The sequence below is a fragment of the Protopterus annectens genome, chromosome 6.part0 (genome assembly GCF_019279795.1).
Source record: "Protopterus annectens isolate FY-2018-M chromosome 6.part0, PAN1.0, whole genome shotgun sequence".
Lineage (NCBI taxonomy): Eukaryota > Metazoa > Chordata > Ceratodontiformes > Protopteridae > Protopterus > Protopterus annectens.
The window spans coordinates 185,728,613-185,754,106 of NC_056737.1; the positions used below are offsets into that span (position 1 = coordinate 185,728,613).

The 25,494-nt window shown below is 37.9% G+C and overlaps 1 protein-coding gene across 1 annotated transcript in view; it reads right to left on the reverse strand.

Annotated features, from left to right (window-relative positions):
- LOC122803797 (acyl-CoA-binding domain-containing protein 6-like) overlaps positions 1 to 25,494 on the reverse strand; it is a 291,434-nt gene that overhangs the window by 70,488 nt on the left and 195,452 nt on the right. Inside the window, exon 6 of the mRNA XM_044073482.1 lies at positions 10,555 to 10,652. Coding sequence (XP_043929417.1) covers positions 10,555 to 10,652 — 98 coding nt within the window. The remainder of the gene's footprint in view (positions 1 to 10,554; positions 10,653 to 25,494) is intronic.

A 25,494-nucleotide genomic window follows, 5' to 3' on the forward strand; every position in this document is an offset into this window, starting at 1 on the left:
CATTTGTTTGTAGCTGTTACAGTGGTAATTTGGTCTTTTGAGCACCTCCTAAACAAGGCAGTATAGGGGTGGCAAGAGCCTTAGCCAGTATCCAGAAGCCCAGGGATGACAGATGCAGGCCATCTCTGACAAAGCATCGAGGTCAGTCAGTCATGTTATCCCAGGCAGACAGATAATAGATCCCCTTAGTATGACACCAGAAACTTAACCAATTGTTAAAATCAATAATTTTCTGCTTGTACTGTAGTATCATTCGGGGTGACGGTAGGATGCTGCTCAGGGCTACATAATCCAAGTGCTCCTCCATGTCTCTCTTCATGTAGTCCAGAGAGGTATGTCTCAGGTCATTCACACCCACATGTACAATAACAGAGTCATATTTGTACCTGCTATTGAGGGACCTGAGTGCATTCATTATGTGGTGAATCCTGGCACCTGACAGGCAGCTGACTGTTACTTTCTCCTTATTCAACCTAGTGAGTGGGACATCAGTGCGCCTCACTATCGAGTCACCTATGACTAGCGTGTTGGGCATGCTGTTTTGCCTTAGGGGCTTTGGTTGAGTGGCACACTGTTTAGGAGAGTTATGTGTCTCGTTATTAGTGTTGTGGTGGAGTGAGTTTCTGCCTTGGAGGTCTCTGCTGTTTGGATAGATTTTTTTATTGAGAGCCTCCATGAAGGTCAGTGTGTGGTTTGTGTTTTTATGTGAAGGCAGTGCTGCTGCGTGTTCTGGAGAGCTGTGTGTTCCATGTGGTGTGGTGCAAGTGTTGACCTTCTCTTGACCAGCTATTCCAGTCTTGGCTGGAGAGTACGTGGCTTCCAATTTGGATATATAAGTGCATCTCTCTCAAGTCTGAGTGTTGGGAGGTAAGATGAGAGGGCTGTCTGTTTACATGAGGCAGTTGCTACATTGCCTCAGGATGCCCATGTTCACCAGATTACCAGCAGAAAGCACAGGGAACTGACCTTTAGACATGCCTGGAGGGGTGGCCATTAATAATAAGTACTGGAGCGGTTTCCTTGTAGAACGTTTAGTGCTGGCAGCACTTTTGTGTGCTACAATAATTGTTACAAGAAGTCTGGTAAAGTGCTGGACTAATAAGCTAGTAAACGTGCAGTAGAGAGGACTAGCAAAACTAAGGGAAAAGTTGAAGAGCAGACTTTGGCACTGCTCAGAAGCTTATAGTCCTGGATACAGCAAATCTGTATCTGGACTAGACTAGTTATAGGAAAGGTGGGAAACAAGAGCAAATGCGGGATTTTAAATCAGAAAGTTGAAATAGATGGGGAAAAACTGCCCAAACAGCCAATGAACTACAATATCTGGGCCAGAAACCACTCCTCTTGTGGTAGATAGGCTACCTAGTGCTTGCCACTGCCATTGATAAGCTAGAAGGCTTCCCTCCAAACACAGAAAGGATTGAGGGGGCTCAGAAGTTTACAAACAGTCCTAGATACCCCAAATCTGTATTTGGACTAGACTAGTTACAGGAAAGGCTGGAAACAAGTGCAAATGTGGGCTTTTAAACAGAAAGTTGAAAGAGATGGAAAAGCTGCCCAGACAGATATAATTTCTGGGCCAGAAACCACTCTTGTGGTAGATAGGCTACGTAGTGCTTACCACTCCCACTGATAAGCTAGAAGGCTTCCCTCCAAACACAGAAAGGCTTGAGGGGGCTCAGAAGCTTATAAACAGTCCTGGATACAGCAAATCTGTATCTGGACTAGACTAGTTACAGGAAAGGTGGGAAACAAGCGCAAATACAGAAAATTGAAAGAGATGGAAAAGCTGCCCAAATGGACAAACTACAATTTCTGGGCCAGAAACCGCTCTTGTGGTAGATAGGCTACCTAGTGCTTACCACTCCCACTGATAAGCTAGAAGGCTTATCAGGGGATAGGAATCATAACTATAAAATTCATCAGTCTGCAAAGTTGCATTGTATTTGTTTTCTGCAAGGGATGGGAATGGGAGTATAACCTATTCTTTGTGTAGGAAACACAATACATCTCTAGAACATATTGTGCATTGAGCTGTCATCATACAAGAAATAAACCATATGCATTTCTTCATAAAAATGACTACTTTCACAAGAAAGATTTTACCAGCATAAAACCTCCCTGTACTCAACAGCAAATCAGTTGAACTGACTTCAGTGCTGAGCTGTGTGTTAAGACTTCAATGACTGAATACCAGTCTTAATTGCAGTACATACTTGTGAAGCAAGGGTAATTCTCTGAAGGTTTCACTAGGAACTGTAAAAAAGGGATTGAGATGCTGGCTCGTATGCATACAGGCAAAGTCAGTGAGACAGCGTTTCATGCCGAATTATAATCGGCGTCTGTAAGGCATGGGAATATCCTCGCTCTACAACACTGGCGGTACATTACATATCCAGAATTTATCTGCAACTATGATGGCTTTATATCAGAAGTAAAAATAATATGCATTTATACCCAAGAGATCTTTTCTATGACTACAAAGATCTCACCAAATACCCTTTTACTGGCAAAGAAAAAATGGTTCAGCCAACTTCAAGACCATGCTGCATTTAAATCCTTACTGGTGGAATGATGACCAAAGATGCAATATGCATCCCAGTACAATTTTCTAAAAGTTTCTGTACAATAAAACATAGGGAACAAAAATTTATGCCAAGATGAATCACAACATATGGTAAAAGCTGGTTAGCAAATTGAAGGCAAACCATGGAAAAACTCAATGCAGAGGTTGCCTGCAATGATTTAAATAATTTCAGCTTCAAATGATGGTATCTGAGGGACTTTCATACTGGAGCTTCAGTTTTGCAAGCCCATAACAGGGAAGGTAGCTAATTCCATATAAATTTTGTCAGGTAGGTAAATGCGTGCCTATCCAAGATTGCTATGCAACTTTTATGACAAACTTTCATCTAATCATCTGTGTTGACAACTTAGAGTATAGGGCAGAAAGAGAAGAACAAGGTGTACAGTTTGCAACTTTAAGACTAAGACCTTAAAAGAAGTCCACTGAGGTAGGCAGCAACTCCAGTCCATTTTTCACAATAATACAACAGATAGAAGATCAGCCAACAGCCTGATCATTTGTTGTGGTAATCCAGATGGGAAGCTACAAGATCACCAGCAATCATCATAGTAAAATGTGTTGTGGTAATCCAGATAGGAAGATACAAGGTCAATGTATATAAATATAAGGTAAGATCCATTGTGGTAACTCAGATGGGAAAATACAAAGTCACTATGAAACAAAAGGTAAATTGTTTTGCGGTAATCAAATTTGGAACATACAAGGTCACTATCAATACACAAAGTAAAACTCATTGTGGTTAATTTAAATGGGAATATAAAAGGTCACCTTCAATAACACACAGTGAAATGTGTTGCTATAATCCAGATGAGAAAATAGAAAGTCACTGTCAATAAAGATAAGGTAAAAAATGTTGCAAGAATCCAAATAGAAAAATAGTTACCTAAAAACAAACATAAGGTAAATGAGTGGTGGGAATCCAGACAGGAATGTACAAAATGTACAAGGTCACTATCAGAGATGTGGTAAAACACTGTGGGAATCCAGATGTGAAGGTAAAATATCACTATCAAAAGACTAAGGTAAAATGCATTACAATAATTCAATGGAAAGATTAAAAGATCACTATCAATAGACAAAGTAAAACGTATGGTGGGAATCCAGCTGGGAAGATACAAGGTCATTATTAATAAAGAGAAGGCAAAATGAATTGCAGTAATCTGAATGGGAAGATATAAGGTCAGTATTGATAAACATACTAAAATGTGTTGCAATAATCCAGATGAAAAAGTACAAGGTCACTATTAATAGAGAGAAGGTAAACTGCAGTGTGGTAAACCAGATGGGAAGATACAAGGTCACTATAAATAAACACAAGGTAAAAGGCATTGAAATAAGTCATGTGGGAATATTTAATTACCTACTCTTTTGCGGAGCATAGTGTACCCTAGGAAAGAGAAAGCTTAGCCAGAAAAAAAATGTCAGTTTGCCCCCCCCCCCAGAAAAAAGTCATTTTTGTTAGAACCAGCTCAAAATTAGAAATAGCTAGTTACAGTTCTGCTGCGATATTAGCATAATAGAACCTTAAAGGCCACAGTAGCCCTTAAAACGGAGGAAATATTCTTTGGGTATGCTGTGAAAAAAGAAAAGGGAGATTGAAGAAATGGAAGAGGCGAGAAAGGATATAACAAAGCCAACGATCAAGTTAAGAGCTCTAAATTACTATATTGCATCAACATTCACTAAGGAAGGTAGAGACTAGGAGGGGATAAGGAAGACTGGACAAGTGAAGACTTATCCCAGGAAGAGATTCATAATGCACTAATGGGGCTGGAAGACGAGGAAGATAAAGTAAAGTGGGTCCTCAGGTTATTCCTTGAAGGATACTAAAACATACTGTTACGCTTCTGATATATTCACTTAGTGCACTGTTTAACAGATCTCTGAAGGAAAGGCCAATTCCAAACAGATCTCCGAAGGAAAGGCGATGAACAGTACTAGCAGCTTGCACTCTATGAAACAAAAGGAAACCACAGGCCCCAAGTCTAAATGTAGTAATTGTCAAAAGAATGGAGGTTATATGAATGACGTCAAGGTTGATAGGCTTCTTGAAGTGCACTGGACTACGGAACAATTTCTACCATGGACTTGCAGCAGACAGATCTAGTTTATCTAATGTTATTCAGGTTTATGCCTGAATTACCAAGAAGTACAGATAAGAAACCCATCTAGATTTCAATAAAGTATGTGACTCCTCACAATAAAGCTTCTCCCAAAAAAGAAATAGAAATGGGAAAGGAGTTGAGCCATTAGAGTGATAAATGGCAAGGAAAACTAAAAGTTCTATCCTAAGTTATTCTAAAACCTTAAACCTAACGCACAATATTCAATAGTCTTTGCTTCTGCATTTTTTTTAACACCTTTATTAAATTATCACAAGGCGCAGACAAAGATACACAACATATTAACATTTTTCATTTACATGCATTATACTCACATATCTCTACTTTCATTGCAACTATAATCAGTCTAACATTACATAAATTGCTGAATTCCTGCCTTCCTTTAAACCTCACCATTCCTTCTTCTAAACATTATTCTGCATTTACTTTTCCCACAATTTCCATTGACTTATTAATTCCAATTGACTTTTTCACTCAGTCACTATCTTCCTTCACAGTGCAAAGCCTGTGGTCACTATATCTGATCCAGATACTGCAGGAGCTCTGCCATAAGACACAACTCCCACACATTTTCCCTGAGAATTTGGTCAATATACAATGTAAGCAAATTTAATTTGAGAATTTTGCTTTGTATTAAATTTCAACTACAGTGCTCCCTGTGTTGGAAAAAGTTGGCCATTGTCCTCTCTTGATCAATTATTTAACCTCCCTAGCTGCCAGATTTCTACATTCGGGAAATGAAAGAAAACAGACAGTTACAAAGTAGAAATGGTAAATTGCTTTGTACTGGCTATAAACTGATTAGTCTGTTATTTGACTCGAGGGTGGAATGATCACTGTAGTAGAAAGTATTGCTAAATTATCTCCTCACTGTTCTCTCGTCGTCTCTGTCACCATCTTCCTTCACAGTGCCGGCTTGTATCAAATGCTATTAAATTTCTATTTGTTCTAAGACTGTATAGAACAACAAATAGAACTAGGCAGTGTATCCTATTTGTATCAATTTCATTCAAATTGAAAAAATGTACATTGGTTATCTTCAAATAAAACTAAACTGTGTAGTGTTCTATTACATGCATTAGAAGTGCTAAGGCTGCTAGGGAGGCTGCAGTTATCTTACTCATGTCCCATAATTTCAAACTATTTTTCACTGAACTCCTTGCCATTATATCTTTACATTTTGCATTCCCATCAGCAAAGAATGCACAGAACTCTCAAGATTACTTGCTTGCACCTGCAGACACAGCTTGCCTCCATGTAAAAGTAGACAGCAATGAAGCTTTGCAAAAATTCACTCATAATGGAATGTAAAACTGCCATCCACTGCAGACTTTGACTCCCACTGAACATTTGCTAATAAAAAAAAAGCTAATGTAGATATAAGAAACTTGACATTTTTCATGGCTTTCATATTTTGTCTTATTTTTGTTTAACCCTACTTGACTAAAAAAACACTTTTATAAAACTTAAGTCAAGAACATTAATCTAAACATTCACCTTTGTATAAATTAGCGAAGATTCCTTAATTCTACATATATTAATCAGTGTGACGTTTACACCCCACCCCAGCAGCCCAAGATCACAGAATATTAACATTAAACTTGCCTTTGTCCATCCTTTCTTCTCTAGTTATACTGTAAAGCCCATATTTCTTACTTCTATCTTTAGCACATGAACAGTCACTGAAGACTCTCCATTTATATATATATATATATATATATATATATATATATACACACACACACACACACACACACACACATAAAATATGCAGTTTATAATAAAGAACAATTTGTTTTGCTTACACAGTTATTTTTCCCTTTTTAGTGTCCTTCTAAATGAGAAAGTGGGGTATATGACTTTACAGTGCACCCCCAAGTTTAAGAAACTCAAAAAAACTCCAGTCTTTCTCAGCCACTTTTTCTTGCAAAGTCATAGTTCACAAATATGATTGCTGCTTCTCAGCCACTTTTTCTTGCAAAGTCATAGTTCACAAATATGATTGCTGCTTTATAGCCTCCCATTTATTAACCAGTTTCAATGTTGCTGTCTTCTTCCTGTTCATCTCCATCTCCTAACACCAGACTCTGGTTCATGTCCCAGGTATTCCTGATTCTCGTCAACTCCTGTGTTTTATTTTTTCATTTTCTCAAGCATTTTCCATTGGAACATTGGAAAGATTTAACTGGCAAAATCTATCTACTATCTTTACTGTCAGAAGAATAAGAAGCAGTGTCCCCATCTGTTTGTTCGCTCATGTTTTGTTGGCTAAACTTTTTTTTTTCTATTTCTTCCTTTGTTTGTTCAGCATCAAAAATGTCTTTGATCCTCCAGGAAATATATTCTGAAGAAAACTGGACACAGCAGCTTCTCTCACCTGCCTCTAGACACTCCCTGATTGCTGGGATAAATTTGCTTCTCTTCTGCCTGGTCCATACACTGCTGTGTCCAATTTTTAATACTTTTCCCTTCTGCAACAGTTTGGTCAGGATCAATTCTTCTGCTAGTTTGATTGCATCTTTACTAATACAGGTTTTCGCTGATTTCTCATGTCCTGATTTGGAGTACTCAATGTGTCCTTTCAGTTAAATCCTGCTGTGGAATACAAGTCAGTTGTTTATTTGTGCTTTCATAAAATGAATAGTCTGCTCCTTCCAGTTTCTCTGGTACAGCAGAAAATCTCAGGTTTTCTCTGATTGTTCTGTCTTCTAAATCTAGCAGTTTTTGAAACAGCTCTTCTTGACATATCTCATAACCAGCCAGCTTTTGCATTTTCTTCATTTCAACCTCTGATTTTTGCAGTTTACACCAATACAACCATCACACATGTAGAGGTTTGGTGTAAAGATTTGCTTTAATCCATTTAAATGTCATGCCCCCTCCATCTCAGGGATCTTAAACAGGTGGCAGGTCTACTTTATAACACTGACTTACCATTTTGTTGACATTCAAAACAGAGACAGAGCAACGTTACAAGTTTACAATCATGAACTCACGGATCATCATATTTCCTCTCTGGGAGATTAACCACTTGGCCACCAATGATAACATTACAAACAGAAGCAAATTACACCCACCATAGTGGGGGGCTGCAGCCCCACTACTTAAATATACCAACTCTGAGACTGAACTACAGCCGAGAATGGGCAAAGTTCACCATGGTGGCCAAGTAGTTACTCTCCCGGAGAGGAAATACGATGTTCCGGGAGTTCGTGATTGTAAACTTGGAACATTGCCGTCTCACTGTTTTGGATGTCGATGAAATGGTAAGTCGACGTGATGAAGAGATAAAGGGGATCCAAGGTGGCATATGCTGTAAGATGACTGACGTAAAAGATCTGACGGTTATAATTATAGAAAGCCTAAATAATTAGCTGCAGTATAGAAATATAGCACAGAAAGCAAACCAAATGGTTTTATACATTTCTGGAGGAGTAGAATCTGTGGAAAAACACAGTACCACTTTATCAAACAGAGATAAGGCCACAGTTAGTACTACACATGTCTGAACATATAGGAAAGACCCTCAAATGGTAGAATAAAAGAGGATCGACAAAAAAGGTAAAAGGAACAAGAGTATGACAAGAAAAGTAAATTAACTTAACTGTTTCACCTAGAAATTAGATAAACAGAGGAAAATAAGTATAAAATGACATATGGTGGATTTTTAATGCAAGGAAAATCCAGAAGAGGTATAATAGGCCATAAACAAAATAAAACACAATTTAACATAGGGCAAAAATCCACTGGATAAAAAAAAAAGTTGGTAAAAGTGAACATTTTTTTTTTTTTTTACAGATACCATGGTGGATAGCTGGAAGTATCTAATTTCATGGGTAATAGAATCTATGTAATTTGACTTCATTAACAGTGCTTTGGATATTGGATTCCTGACTGTGGGCTGAAGAAGGGCAGTAAGTTAAATGAGTAACTGCAGCACTGAGCAGGCTGACAGATGTATGCTCTTTTGCTGACCAAGTATTTCTGTGTGTGCTGGTATGTTCATTCAGCTCTAATCTCATATGGCCATATTTCTGTTATTAAACCAAAACGTTTGGTACATTAACAACATGTGGGACTGATCAAATGATGCATCCAAAGATGGAATGTTTTGGTAAGCTAGTTCATGGCCTACTGTCCATTAATAAGCTTGATGCCCTGGAACTTGAGATGTTCACCTACCCATCCAATTCCTTCCTATTGGGACCAATTGATGAGACTAGTTTACCGGAGGGGGGGTGTTATTCCATAGGTGTAAAGGTTTTTGACAGATAAACTTATGTTTCACAGTACAGTTGATATTAATTTTTGCACGTGAAAATAATAGTGTCAGCCAGAGGATAAAGCAACTTTGGAACCAAACAGTTCAAACCACTGACAAACTTCAAAGGCAGCACCACGGACAGTGTAGATAGTACATCAGACTTCTTTAATAAAACCAATATATAACATTTCTTGATATATTGGTTTTATTAAAGAAGTTTGATATACTATCTACACTGTCCGTGGTTCTGCCTTTGGAGTTTATAGTGTATGATATTAATTTTTATTGAAGATGACTTGACTGTCGTCTTTGTTCAAGGCTGCCATGGAAGCATTCTAAGTAAAGGGCTTCAAATAGTCCTGGGTCATTTAATGCTCTGTATGTCAAACATAGGTCTGCTCTAAGACGATAATAAGATACAGAGGATAAAGTGAGAGTTATTGTAGCCACTGGCTATAAGACAAGAAAAGTCTCAACTGCTTCTGGGAGAGGACGACTGTATTCTTAAGACTGACTATAAGAATTATCTTAAATTTTTTTTTCTATGAGCTATTTTGTTTCCTCATCTATCAGCCATCAGTTCCAATGCATGAAACCTCAGCCATTCATTCTATATTGGTAGCATCATGGTGGCACCACAGCCTCCAGCTTGGGCAAAAGGAGACAGCAGACAGCCAAACGGGGCTTAATTACCACCATCTAGAAGGAAAATGACCAAGTGGATTAACCCAGAAGGAGTATGCTTCTAGATTCTCACTAGCATAGCCATTAAAATAGATATCATTGTTTATTTGTATTTTACTCGTTAGTACAGCTGAAAAGGAAGTTTATTATCTGGCACATCTGTGATGACTAACAGACAAATATCTGGAATTAAATATAGTTAGACCTAGGACTGTACTTCCAGGTTTTATAGAACCTGCAGTTCCTTCACTGCAATAGATAGCTTTGTTCTTGAGATAAATACAAGAAATCACATCCCACCAGTGAATATGTTTAGGCATGAATATCCTAGACAATACTGTAACTCTCTGTGGACTGAAAACAGTGAATAAAAAATGGCATAAGTGTAATATGGTCACACAATCCAAGTTCTTGTACCATTTTCTGATGGGAATAAAGTATACATATACAAGTAAGATTTTTCTGGCACTGTCCCACTCACAAGTGGAACTATTTTTATGCTGATTAGTAGTAACTTTCTGGTCTCCTTGCTCTCTGCAACGTGCATTACTGTAACATGAACACCACCACCACCACTTTTAACTCTGCATCTGGTTTCATGCTATTTTGTCAGTAAAGTTTAAATCAATATATAGCACCGCTTATAGTTACAATTAATCATACCTTGCCCACAAAAATGCATGGTTACAATGTTGTTAATTTTTTTTGAATGTCTGACTTGAGATTACTTTTCTTAAGAAAGCAATATTGCTGTTTATTGGCTGATAATTAATAGAGGCTCAGAAAATTTATAAGCAACAATAATTACAGTTGTGATGGCAGTACAATTACGAAGCCATTATCAAAATTAATATTTTCATTTTGAGATCTGTTGCTTCCCGTTTTATTTTGCTTACCTATGTTGAAGGTCATTACGTCCCTCAAAACTCCAGCACCACTGCAGCCACCACTTATCAGGACTTTGTGGTCAGCCACAGGAACTGCAGCATGGAAACTAAAGACAGAAAAAAAGAAAATGATTATTATCCTGTAACACACCAAATGTTCCATATTTTTTTAAAAATGCTTTTTACATGCAACTCAAGTTTAAAATATCTGAAATATTTAAAGATATGATTTCACCAATATGTTAGAATACATTTGGAGCAGCTTGCCAAGTGAGACTGGCAAAGCTAACACAAATAAATATGGTGGCTGCAGTGCTCATTCTAGAAGTTCAGTGTTGGTATTTTGAACTACAGTGCTTGCTTATGCAGATTCTTGAATAGACGTACTGTTTTTAGAAGATAGTCTAGTCTTGCTAGAGGATGACTAAAGGACTCAATAAGTCATCTTTCTTGGGGAAGGGCTGAATAGTTTTTCAACAGCCTCTCCTGAACAGAAGACCAAGGTACTATCCCCACTGCCCTCAGAGTAACTTTGAATAGACAGTGCTGTCTTCTGCAGAGATGCAGTGCATTACAGAAGTGGCCTCACTTTCATCTTATAGCCAGTAATGCCACACAGCAACTTCCTGTCAAAATCAGCCATGTTTGTTAACTGGAATATGCAGTAAAAGGGACTAGGAAGAGGACAAAATGGCACGCACGCATTTGGTCGGCCGGTGGATGGCCGACCAGAAAATGTTAGAAAGCAGTGCGGTGACTTTGCATAACTGCGAATGGAATTATGTCGAACCGCACAACCCCCCCCCTTTTGACCCATGGTAGCACTTATTTAGGTGGTAGAGCGGTCGGGAAAGTCGAATTCGCAATTTATGATATTTCAGCCGTTCGACACCTAGAAATTCAACATTTCGGTTCGAAAATAATGACGTTCGGCAGTTGGTCATGTGACCAAATGCATGTATTCCGGACAAAATATATATTTTTAATCCTCTTCTGGACCTGCCCAGTGGCTCCTCTATCTTCATTCAATTGTTTCAGTCATTCCATCCATGGTTAAAGATACATCTCTGGTCTAGGTCAGAGTCCAATGACCAATTCATTCCTGCCCTGGGATCCTAATTATTCCATTCATTCATTCATCCTCTAGTAACAGCTGGGTGATAGGGAACAAGGCTTACTTTTACACTCAAAGGCTCAGCTTACCCTTCTTCACCCTTTCCTTGTATGATCAGTTATAACTTCTATAACTGGCATGCACAATATTGTCAAGGCTGGGCTGTCCCTTGCCTCCACAAGGGGTGTAATCCAGCAGGACAGTACCCATCCACCTATAGCCACACACCCACAGGGAGCTTCCCTAGTCTCCAGAAGGAATGTTTTTCTGCACATGTACCCCCAAGGATGCATCCTTTATACCTCCTCACAGTGGGAGGTGGGCAGGCTCCACCCCCTTCATTCTTCTCTCTCCCTGACAGCTCCATTAGGTACCAGAGTCATTAACTGAATTTGCATTGCTTGGGTCTTAGAGTTTTATCTCTCTATGCTACCAGAGATGGCAGGAAATGGAAAGAAAAAAAGTGGTACTACAGTAACAAATATGCAACAGGAATCCAGGTTAAAAAAAAGAGGGGCATGTCGTGTGAAACACAAACAGTAATAACTGTCACACAAAATAAATTGTATCTGATGCAAATAGGAAAAAAATGCCCGACTAAATGTACATTTTACTGTCAACAAAATTCAAGCAAAAACATTTAAATGTAGACAAAATGCTTAAAAGATGGTAAACAAGTTAGCAACCAGTCTTGAAGGAACTGGAGACAACATGCAGCAAGTAGACGTAAGGTACCCAATGGAATGGCATAGCAATAATTAAGGATGTTCTATAGGGGGAAATGATTCATTTCATCACAAAATCAGTTTTGTCAGAGTATAATATAATGCTTTTATATATGGATGGCTTATTCACACCACCTCTGCAGCCTCTAACAAACAAAACTAAGATTGCAAAATCTAAGGGCAGGTTAAAATGTTTTAGCAGTTGCCTGTTTGGCTATATCTTCTCTAAATAGGCTTCACAGAAGTGGCCAACAAATCAGATTGTTATTGAATAAATATCTCTAGATAGCTGTCTTAGATTACAAGTTAATGAATATTGACTGAAGTGTATGTATATTTTGATATAATATATGCATAATACATAGGAATATTAATTTTGAGTGTTCTTTGCCATAATCAGATGCAGCCCTGACAGGAACCCTAGTGTCTAGTGTTTGGGTAATGGTGTCTAAGTATTTGAAAAGCATGCTGGGGGCAGGGAATAGGAGTGCCTGATAGTTTCTCACCCATCGCAAAGGGACTGCGGCAACAGACATTTCCTGTGGCTTACAAAATACCCAGTGGATGGCTGGATGTCAATTATACATTAGCTTGCTTTATAAGAGAAGCCAAAGTAGGAGGCATAACCATATGGTGTAATGTTTTTATATTTGCCTTTGCTATATTAAAATAAGTATAATGTTTGGTTTAATGTGCATCAAAGACTAGCTGTATATGGCTGAATCACTACATCCCTGGTGCTGTAGAATACTCAAAATGTGACGCAATTAAGTGAGGAAGGGGGGCTGCAGCCTCATGTACAGTGGAGAGCTTTGCATCACACAACATTCTATTTTCAAGGTTTGCTTAATTAGGTCAGCATTTAAACCTCCCTTATATGTTTACAAAACCTTTTATATAAGTATTACAGGGGTATGTTTGGTTCCACATAACCATTTCTGCACAAACCAGATAGACATTGTAATTGTTTATTTCAGTAATGGGTTGTCCATTTTATAGAAATGGAGACTTATTCACAAAAGGATGCGCTGAACAACTTAAAAATGAGTTCCAAAAAGTTCACATTAATCTATGGGTGCATTATATGCACTACAGTTATAAAGGACAGCCAAAATGCATGGCAAAGTTCTCACTATTCTATGGGTGCATTATATACAATATAGTTAATAAAGGACAGCACCAGAAGACAATTAAAATGAGTATCCAATGTCGACTGCCTTTTTCCCATTTTGTATATGGGGTTGGGGTGGCACTTCAGCAGTGACAATCACCTAGAGCCAATGTTCACGCTGCCAGGTGGCTATAGCCCTGCCATGGTTCACACACAAACACCTACAGACAAATTAGTGTGTAGAATGTGTGAGGAAACCAGAGCACCAGGAGAAACCCACATGAACACAGGGAGGAAATACAGACTCCACACAGAAGGCACCCCAACAAGAATTGAACCAGAGTACCTCAATGTAAGGTGACAATTTAACCTAGTGCACTACTGTACTGACTAAGCAAAATGAGCAGCACATTCAAAATGTATCCCATAGATATGATGTTCATGTAAAGGATATAAAGAACTTGATTTGAAACACAGCCTCAAGATGCTGAAATTTAAAATGACAGCTGCATGAAATGGAAAAAGAAGCCTGACATACATATTGAATTATCTTCATAGAAGGCTTAACCAACTCCACAACAGAAACATAAATCTGATTACCCACACTGAATCCCTTCTCTGCCCTCCTCCCAAAAATGCATTTTCATGTACTGAGGTTTGTGTTGGTTGCATGTATGTACTAGTGCAACATACTGACTCAGCAGGTGGGAATTATGCAAACAGATGAAAATACCTGTATATGTTTATGATTTAAGGGTAATAGCAAAAAAACTGAGATGTGCTTCAGAACAGCTCCTAAGCAGCTATAGCAATTAAAGTGGCAGTTTTAATGCTTTCCAGTAATGTTGCCAGCAATAAACTTGTTATGTTGACTGGTGCTCCAGTTTCCAATTATTCATGAGCAGTTCGATTGTGCCATTTATTAAATAGCATGACTATACCACATAAAACCTTCTGACAGTCCTATATAATATATAGACAATGGTAATCAAACATTGTAAAACAATCCTACCCGATAAACCTCTCAAGTTCCAGCTAGTCAACTATAAACTTTACTCTGTATATGTAGTAATGTCATTTAGTATTTAGATATTATATGAAGTAATGTCATTTAATATTTAGATTTAGTAAGAGGGCAGGAGTGTGGCAGTGGCCTCTTCGGTTCCATTGTTTATTTTTTGTTTGTTGCTGTTTTTCCATAGTTCTCCATAGTCAAGATTAGAGAGGTGGTGTTGGCTGGATGGTGAATTGTTGGATTTGCTGAGGTGGCTTGGAATGGTTGGAGTGGCAGAATGGTTGGCCTGTTTGTGGCTATTCAAGCCTGTGTGAGGAGAGATGAGCTGGGAGGAGTGCATAGTGGAGATAGAGTGCTAGATGTTTTTGGAGAGTGTGGTGATGGATCCGAGTGGTTTGTGGAAGTAGAACTGGACCATTGCTGATGAAGATGAGGTTGGTGTAGGAAATGATGGTGGCTGTGATCGTAGAGACTGTGGTCATTGGCTTGGACGAGGCTGGATGGTGGAGACCCGACTCTCAGCTTGGTTGTGTGATCCGGACTTTGTTCTGTTGGATCGGTGTAAATGGACTGGTCTTGTCGGTGTGGAGATGGAGTTTTGGTTGTTGGGACTTTGTGTTGTGTGTGTATGTTGTTTATGTGTTTTTGTTGTAAATAGTCTGTGCTGCATATAAATGAGCTAGAAGGAATGTAATTTCATTCAGCTGTTCACTTCTTTGGTTGTACGGTCTGAATGACGAAGCTTTGCTTTGTTGTTTTTAGTATTTCCCACCAACAAAAAGGATTCACGGAGTAGTGAAGGTTTTCTTTTTTTAAATGACTGTTAATATGCAGGTAAACTAATACCAGACTGAATGTAGAAAAATGCTATAATATATGTTAAGAGCTATATTTTGAATGTTGCCCTTTGCAAAACATGAATGATTAAAGAAAGAATGCAACTATAATTGTTGAAGAAAACAATGTGGGAAGGAAAAATGTAACTCACCACATGTATAAATACACACACTGTCAAATACAATATAGATGAATAATGTCTGCTGAAAATAAAGCTAAGCCATGTACCAGAAGCATCTAATTCAGATGCCTTTTGCAAGTTGTGGCATGAGACAAATTTTGATAACAAAACTGGTGCTCCATTTCACTGTACTAGGGAATAAAAGGTTCCACATCAGTTTATTGAAAAATCATTCAGCAAATGGCATTTTCACTGCAATTACATTGAACATGCCATTCGTCAAGCTGTTCATACTGAGATCATGGTACAGTGAGGATTGGGAAATCTGCGCTTTCCTCACTGTAGTGCAATCTCAGAGTTGGTATATATAATTAGGTGGCATGGGGGGCACAGACCCCCACAAGGGGAATTCAACTAACGGCATTTCCGATAAAATGCCATTCGTTGAAATGACAGTTCAATGTATTGATATAGACCCAAATAAAACTGTTATATTTATGGAACCGACTTAAAATATTCATTACTATGCATGAAAATGCATTAACACAAAATGTAGAAAACAGCACAAAACCAGTTTAAACAGTCTTCTAGCATGAGTAAACTTTATTTAATCTCTTGATACTGCATTCTACTTTTCCCTGCACTCATGAAAGCAGAGTCACCTGCTACACAAGTGGATAAATGGGAATGAAGCAGCGAGACAAAAATAGGGAGCTTAAAAACAAAAGTCAGGAAGAATGAACAGTGAGGGCAGAGGAGCCGTACATCACCAATCTCCTCCAGCAGGCACTCAATGACACTCAACTTGCATGTACGACTTGAGGAAAAATAAAAATGAAAGATGGCATTCACAGCACAGAAGAGCGACTAGTTTACCTCTCTCTATATATATTATCTATATATCTATATATCTATATATCTATATATCTATATCTATATCCGCACACACACACATACATACGCACACACATATACACACACAAGCATTCCTGAAATGTTCAGAATATCACATTGCAGTATGAAAATCCAAGCTAGTCATGGAGTTAGAAGTTACATACCTTCTAAAAAGCCATCTCAGACAATGTTATTACTTTGTGGCACCTGTAAGTGCCACAAATGAACATCTCTAGATATATTAAATCAGAAAAAAAAATTCTGCATGAGCAACAATAATACTAACAATTTTATATTTTTTGAGGAGCAGATATTTTGTCAAAAAACAGGTGTCAGCATGGGGGCAGCTTGTGCCCCCATTTATGCTAATTTTATGGTGGCTTTTTGAGAACACAACTATGTTTTTAATTCTTCTTTTAATACATCCTGGTCCCTATATGGCCAGTTCCTGGATGACTTCATTATTTATGGAATAATACGGACAGATTAAAGGAATTTTCCTGTATTAATGGTACAACAGACTTTCATGAATTCACCATGAATTATTCTGGTGAAGAGATTAATTATTTAAATGCATTGATTATTAAAAATAAGGAACTTATTACATTTCAATCTACTATTTTTAGAAAGCACACCTATTTAAATTTACTTTTGCACTTTACTAGCTGGCACCCCCTTTTTCAAGAGGGCCTTGGTTAAGGGACCAATGGTCTGCTTAGCTAGGATGGTATAGCAAGAAGATGTTTTCTATGAGGAATGTGATACATTGAGGGAGATGTTTGAAAAGGGGGGTTTATCCTAGAGCATTTGTTATGGATTTAATACAAGAGGTTTGGACTAAAAGACAGAAAGAAATTTATTAGCCACTGTTAGATAAAAATGATGTTTTTCACAAGGATGTCCAGTGGGGTGATTGGTCTAATGGAAACAAAGCTATGATTGTTTACTTTTAACCAAGATTTTTAAGCCATTAAGAAAGTGATCACTAAAAACTGGGGCATTTTTTCTACAGACAATGGTTTATATCAGCAGCTAGGAAACACACCTACAGTGGTTTACAAAAAGGATATGTGTATTAAAAACCTCCTGGAGAGATATGAAGTTAATAACTCCCTGGGTATGAGGACCTGTGGACAATGTAGTCAGTGTCACAGAACACTGGAGGGAGACATTTTTTATTGAAGGTTATGTGGATATACATACTGGGTCAAATACTACTGTTTGAGCAGCCAAATGGCATGTGTGTGGCTCAGTGTACTGAATGCCCCAGTTTCTAAATTGGCAAAACAGAAAAGGCATTAGAAGTAAGGATTTACCAACACTTTCATGATATTAAAAAGGAAGAGGAGTGCAATGCCTTATTTGGACATATTAAGAACAACAATTGTCACGCCTTTAAATTTTATATTGTAGAGAATGTTAATTTGGATGAAAAGGGTGGACCATCGAAAGATTGGTTAGAAATGAAATAATTTAAATGGCAACTGAAAAGTAATTCAAATGGTGCATTTGGTTTGAATGAAATGGTGTCCATTAGTGTTTTAAGGTGGAAGGCAGCGCCATGGGTGAAATGTTTCAATGTCAACAGCGTTTTATTTATAACATTGTTATAAGTGTAAACAATTGGCATCTAGGATTTCTATACATTTTAATTATTCATGTTCTTAGTTTTTTCTAAAATGTGTTTTTTCAAAACTTTTTTCATTCTTTCATATATCTACACTGTTATATTTATACGTTTTAGATTACATTTCAGTTTATAATATTCAATATATTTTAGTTAATGAAGATTTTAGATAGATGAATGAGTTTGTAAATTAACAAGAACAATACAAATCATTATTGGGTGCTTTTATTAACAGGAAGTATCATTAATTGAATGAGAGGGGGAGGGGCTAATATAATAAAAGGAACGTTAAGAAGAACTGCATTATTCCCGTGACAGGGACAAAAGTGTTTAATGTAGTTTACTTGGTATGGGTAAATACTTTACTGTCCAATAAAATGTAATGTACTGGAGGGCATCTGGTGACCTTGTTGGTGTTTTTGGATTTGCAGTATGCTTTTGGTGGTTTATGGTGTCCGAGAGTTGTAGTAACTACAGAGGGATTAAATTGATCAGTCACAGCATGAAGTTATGGGAAAGAGTAGTAGAAGCTAGGTTAAGAAGGGAGGTGATGATTAGTGATCAGCAGTATGGTTTCATGCCAGGAAAGAGCACTACAGATGTGATGTTTGCTCTGAGAGTGTTGTTGGAGAAGTACAGAGAAGGTCAGAAGGAGATGCATTGTGTCTTTGTGGACTTAGAGAAAGCATATGACATGGTGCCCAGAGAGGAGTTGTGGTATTGTATGAGGAAGTCAGGAGTAGAGAAGTATGTAAGAGTGGTACAGGATATGTACGAGGGTAGTTTGATAGCGGTGAGGTCTGTGGTGGCAGTGATGGATGCGCATTTAAGGTGGAGGTGGGATTACATCAAGGATCAGCTCTGAGCCCTTTCTTATTTGCAAGACGAGATCAGACAGAGTCCCCGTGGACTATGATGTTTGCTGATGATATTGTGATCTGTAGTGGAGTAGGGAGGTGGAGATGATCCTGGAGAGAGAAGAGGAATGAAGGTCAGCAGGACTAAGACAGAATATATGTGTGTGAATGAGAGGGAGGATAGAGGAATGGTGAGGACACAAGGAGTAGAGATGGCGAAGGTGGATGAGTTTTAAATACTCGGGATCAATAGTTCAGAGTAATGGTGAGTGTGGAAGAGAGGTGAAGAAGAGAGTACAGGCAGGATGGAATGGGTGGAGAGGAGTGTCAGGAGTGGTTTGTGACAGACTAGTACCTGTAAGAGTGAAAGTGAAGGTGTACAAGAGGGTAGTGAGACCAGCTATGTTATGACAAAAAGGCAGGAGTTAGAGCTGGATGGGGCAGAGTTAAAGATGTTAAGATTTGCACCGAGTGTGATGAGGGTGGACAGGATTAGGAATAAGTATATTAGAGGGTAAGCCCAGGTTGGAAGGTTTGGAGACAAAGCCAGAGGCAAGATTACATTGGTTTGGACATGTGCTGAGGAGGGATGCTATGTATATTGGGAAAAGGATGCTAAGGATGAAGCTACCAGGTAACCGGAAAAGAGGAAGGCCTAAGATAAGGTTTATGGATGTTGTGAGAGAGGACATGCAGGTGGTTGGTGTGACAGAGCAAGATGCAGAGGACAGGAAGAAATGGAAACAGATGATCTGCTGTGGCGACCCCTAACGGGAACAGCCAAAAAATGATGATGAGTGTGCTTTTTGGTGGTTGAATTCAGTTCGTAATTTGTTCAGTTTGAGTTGCACTCTGCTTCCATATCTGTGTATTTGGGCTATTTGTTTAAATGCAGTCTGCAAAGTTCAACTTTTCAAAAATCAAATGAAGTTTCGTCAGGAAAAGCACTACTTTTTTCACTCACTGTTTGCTCATGCACATACATAGTCACTGCATTACATTTTGTGCTTAGCGATAAATCAGAGATCCCAGTGCTGCAGCTTGGAACTTTACTATTACCTTTTAAGTCTGACTGATTTATCCATAGCAGATATCTCACTACTACTTCTTTCGGCTTTTCCCAGTTAGGGGTCGCCACAGTGGATCACCTGTCCACTCATGATTGACAGTTGAGTTTTATGGTGTTGAGTTGCCAGGCCGATGCCCAACCTTCCATGGAAGGCGCACACATGCACGCACTCATGCCTAGGGACAATTTAGAGTGTCCAATCCACCTACAGCATATCTTTGGGATGTGGGAGGAAACTGGATCACCCAGAGGAAACCCACATGACCACAGGGAGGACATGCAGACTCCGCACAGAAGGCACCCCAGCCGAGGATCGAACCGGAGAACCACTTGCTGTGAGGCGGCAACACTAACCACTGCACCAACGTGGCCGCACCATGGCAGATATCTCACCATTGTTCTTAAAAGATTGTGATGTGGTTGCCTTGTCGTTAAGGATTCCTTCATTTTTGCCTACTCTCCCCCTTTGGAATTACTGAATACAAAATGTTTCATATGTGAATCTTCATTTAAACAATGGAAACATCGTGAGTATTTTTTGGCTCTGATATTTTCATGACTCTGGAATCACAATTTGATTTAAGGAATTTATTTCAGACTGAATGTTTTTCTCATCACACTAAAATCTAGCAGGAATAATAATTTGAAAGTAGATCGCAAGCAATCTCCACTCCCACTGCATAGATTGTTATGTCACACACATCCTTGATGCCATTTTGGGCCAGTGATCAAGGAAATGGATTTTTATCCTCCAGCAAGTCCCATTTATGTCACAGGCAAGGTTTAAATCTCCGGATAAGATTGGTTCTGATGATTGTTTTGTGAATATGCAAAAGGTCCACTAGACTGGGATCCAGTGTGATACATTTCAGAAACTACATTTATAAGTCAATGCCAGCACACTTTCAACATTTCTATTTTTTTCTTCTGTCATTGGTAACTGAACTACTGCCCACAAAAGCTCTCATTCAAGTACTTGCTCATGTCTCTCTGATAAATATATGCATGCAGTTTGTTGGCTGCTCTGTATTCCACTTTCACATTATACTTCTATAGATTGTACATGACACTTCCAAGATTACAGACAGTGGTAAAGACCTTCTGAATAGGTTTCTCAAGGATTTGTCCTGTTTTCACCTGATTTTTTTTTACTCACAGATGTATTACATTTGCATATTTTTAAAAGTTCCTCTAAAATACCTGTTTTGTGCATTTGTGAATGTTCTTGACCTGTATGCACAACTGGCCTATTCTCCTGTGGGATCAAAGCTCCTATACTGTTCTAAATGGCATCTAACTGCAACACAACTTACCTATACATCATATTAATGAAACCAAAAGGAGCAACTAGGCTGATGCAGAGTCACAAGTATAAATGAAAGGCAAAATCCTCAGGTTAAAATCCAAATGAAAGGCAAAATCCTCAGGTTAAAATCCAACTTTAATTCCACTGCAGGTCAGATAAGCGCTTTCACTCATTCATTTGAGCTTCATCAGATCATGTAACAAAGACCTTCAAGTACATAGGCTACATTTATACAGTTAAAAGACTCCATTGACCCACCAATGAGACCCATAGTGTCTGGTCAGGGTTGGATCACTGAAAACCTTTCTGTCTATGTTGAGAAACATTTGCGACCTATATTAAATAAGAACAAAGTTGTACTGAAAGATTCCAAACAGTTTTTAACAGATTTGTATGACTGTTTAGGTGGCATTTGTGACGTTGATAACTTGATTTTTGTAACGTTTGACATCAAGTCCTTGTTTACTGTGTTACCAAATAACATAGGCCTGATTTATATCACTGAGTATTTACTCTTACATAGCGAATATACATCAGTTAAAGTAGACCTCATTGTACATTTCCTTGAACTCATTTTGAATAACAATCTTTTCACCTATGACAACAAGTTTTACCAACAGCGGTGAGTAGCCATGGCACACCTTGTGCCAACAGCTATGCAAACATGTTTTTGGCATTTTGGGAATTTGAGAGTCTCTTTAATTTAGAAATGTTTAAACAACATGTAACTTTTTATAGACGTTTTGTGGATGATGTTTTTGTTTTATGGAGAGGCAGTGTTGATGATTTGTTTGTGTTCCATACTACATTGAACAACCTCACTGGCTATTTAACCTTCAGTATGAATCACTCTAGTGAGAAGATAGAATTTCTTGACTTGTATATAGAAAAGTTAGCATGTGGTTTGATTAATACAGGTGTCTATAGGAAACCTTGCTATTTTAATACTCTATTACAGCGTGATAGTATGCACCCACAGCATATTTTTAAGAATATCATTAGAGGCCAGGGGATGAGAACCTCTAGGCTAAATGCCACAGAAGAAGGCTTCCTAAATGAAGTGAGTGACCTCAAGATAAGGCTAGAAGAACGGGGCTATAGCTCACAAGAGATTGAGTCCAACCTCTTAGATGTCAATAAACTTAGACTGAACAGAGCAGCCCCTTATTTTGGACCAGTTATTACTGGTGGATCCATTACAATAGACAATGGTAGAGATGATAGATCAACTCATGTAAGGGTTTCTTTACCATATAGTACTGATTGTCCAGCAATCAAGAATATTATTACAAAACACTGGCCTATTCTCTGTACTGATGACACCATCGGTAAACTTGTGGGGACTAAACCTTCTTTTTTATATAGGAACAAATTAAATTTAAGGAGAATGCTATGCTATTCAAAAAGGGATGAATGGTCAATGCCTCTTGAACACACAAAACCATGTGGACGCTGTAATTATTGTAATTCTCTTGAGCCCAGTCCATTTTTTGAACATCCTGTCATGCACACTAACTTTAGCATACGTGCTGTAGCTACCTGTGATACTACTCATATAGTTTATTTGGCAGTGTGCCAAATATGTGATGCATTTTATGTTGGCAAAACCAATTGTCGTTTTAAAGACAGGATAAGAGAACATCTTTACCACATTAGGAAGGCTTCACCTCACAATGCCTTAGCTAAGCACGTAGCCCAAGCAGGTCCTGAACATTATTTCCCATTTAGAGCTCTTGAGAATATTAAACCCAGTATACGAGGAGGTGACATCAGGAACCATACTGAGAGAGCAAGGAGAGTATGTGGATAGTTAGATTGAGAGCAGATAAGGGTTTAGGACTCAATGAGAGAGCCTCCATTAAACCTATATTAAACGGAGGAATGTTTGTAGATTTTATAATAAATGATGGAGCATATATGTTCTTACCCCTTGAAATAGATTTCTTTTGACATGTATATCTATATATACATATTTATTAGAGCATCTTGAGTGTTCATGGAGAGTTTTTATATGTTTTTTATATTTACTTTGTCATTTTATACATCTCAGCATGTTTATATGTGCATATATTTTTAAGCTTAGATTAACTCATGAATATGTAACAAGAAGCAGCTTTTGGTAGGCCAATAGGAGATGTTTTAACTGTATAAATGTAGCCTATGTACTTGGTCTTTGTTACATGATCTGATGAAGCTCAAATGAATGAGTGAAAGCGCTTATCTGACCTGCAGTAGAATTAAAGTTGGATTTTAACCTGAGGATTTTGCCTTTCATTTGGATTTTAACCTGAGGATTTTGCCTTTCATTTATACTTGTGACTGCATCAGCCTAGTTGCTCCTTTTGGTTTCATTAATATTATTTAAGTTTTTCTGGAGCACTGGGCGTTTATCCTGTTTGTCAGCGAGTGGTTTGTTCCTGTTTTATTACCTATACATCATGGTATTGTAATACTGTAAATCTTGTTTCTTTTAACACACTTATTAAATTATCACTTAAGACATAGGTAAACATACATTAATATTAAGAAAACAAACCATATTAACATGTTTCCAGTTATATACATTACACATCACATTTTTTCATAACATTACATAAATCACTCATTTCCTACTTCCCTTAGACCTCCTCCAAAACATTATTCTGTATGCACTGTTTCCACAATTTCCATTTATTTCTTTGCAATTTGTGCCTTCTCTTCTCTAAAGATCCCACTTCCAGTTCTTTTACCTCTGTTACAATATTCAGTTCTTTAAATACAGTTGGTTTATACTTTGATTTGCATTGTTATTACCAAATAGAATTAAACTTAGCTAGATCTTGCTATGTCAAGGAAATTCCGATCTTGTGTCCTAGTTCAAAAGAATCACTTCCTTAGTTAGACCCATTTGCTCATCCAATATTTCTGATAGTTCTCTAGGGAATTTTTAAACTCTGCCAACTCATTACACTCCCAAAACACATGTTCCCAGTTACCTCTTTCTTCTCCATCACACTTCCAACAGTTACCAACTGCCATCAGTTTCTTTGGTTAATTATTTTAGATGCGCTCTTATGCTTTCACTTGCTTTAGTAATATGTACAACTTTTGAGGGCAAGTACTTTTCTCTTAGTAGCCTGACATTTCTTTTACCACAACGTTTTGAATCTTATTAATGTATTATGCAACTCATTTCAATCAAATATACATCTACAGTCAGTGTACACCTTGTAACCTTCTTAAGAACAAATGTCATTATTTTCTAAGCTCTCTCTAACCTCTAAGTCTTCATAATTACTGCCATTTTATCTGTTTCCTCTTAAAGTAGGATAAAAGTTAATTACTGTGCTCATAGCAACGGCATTGACTTATGTGAAGATCTCCCCTTTGAAAAAAAGTAACATTGTTATTCAGGACTATTTCCATACATTCCAAACTGAACCTGATGTCAGCAGACGAAAGAAAATCAAAAGACAAGAGCCTCTTCAAACCACTCCATACCTATGTCCTGAAGAATACATGTGAAGAGGTTTGCCACATCTATGGTCAAAAATATTAAGTCCTTATTTCATAGACTGGGTTTTAATCACCGTAGAATGTTCCCAAGAGTCCTTTATCAAATGGGAAATTTGAAAGTAAACTGGTTTAAGATTACTTTCGATGGCAACAGCAAATGAATGCGTCTTGGATACCTGGGCCGAAACAATAGGCTTTAAAGGTGGTTGGCTGATGTTTTTATGCACCTTGGGTCTCCATCATTTGATTTTCTTATGTCTGCTGACATTAGGTTGATTTTTGAATTTATGGAGATAGTCCTGAATAACCATTTTATTTTATTTTTTTGAAGGGGAGAGCTTCAAAAATTCAAGGGCATTGCAATGGGCATAACTTGATTTCCAGTATGTAAATTTAGTCAAGTTCACTTCAAACGTTTTTATTTATATCCGATTACCAATTTTGTAGGCTTTGTGATATCTGGATGATATATTTATTTTATGGGCTGGATCTCCCTCAGTGATTTATCAGTTTGTTGCATTTATTAATGAGACTAATGATTTTCTACATTTTACTTTCCAGCTCGGCCGGAGTCAGATTAATTTTTTTAGACACTACCATATTTAAAATACATGGTAATTTTCATTCCACCATCACCTCTATACCCAGAAAAAAAGTCTTGTTAAAGGCCAATTTGTCAGACTTTCCAGGATGATTTCCACTAGAGCAATGCTCAAAGTCGAAGTAGAAAAAGATTTTGAAAGATATATTCATTAATAGGGGTTACCCTCACAATTTG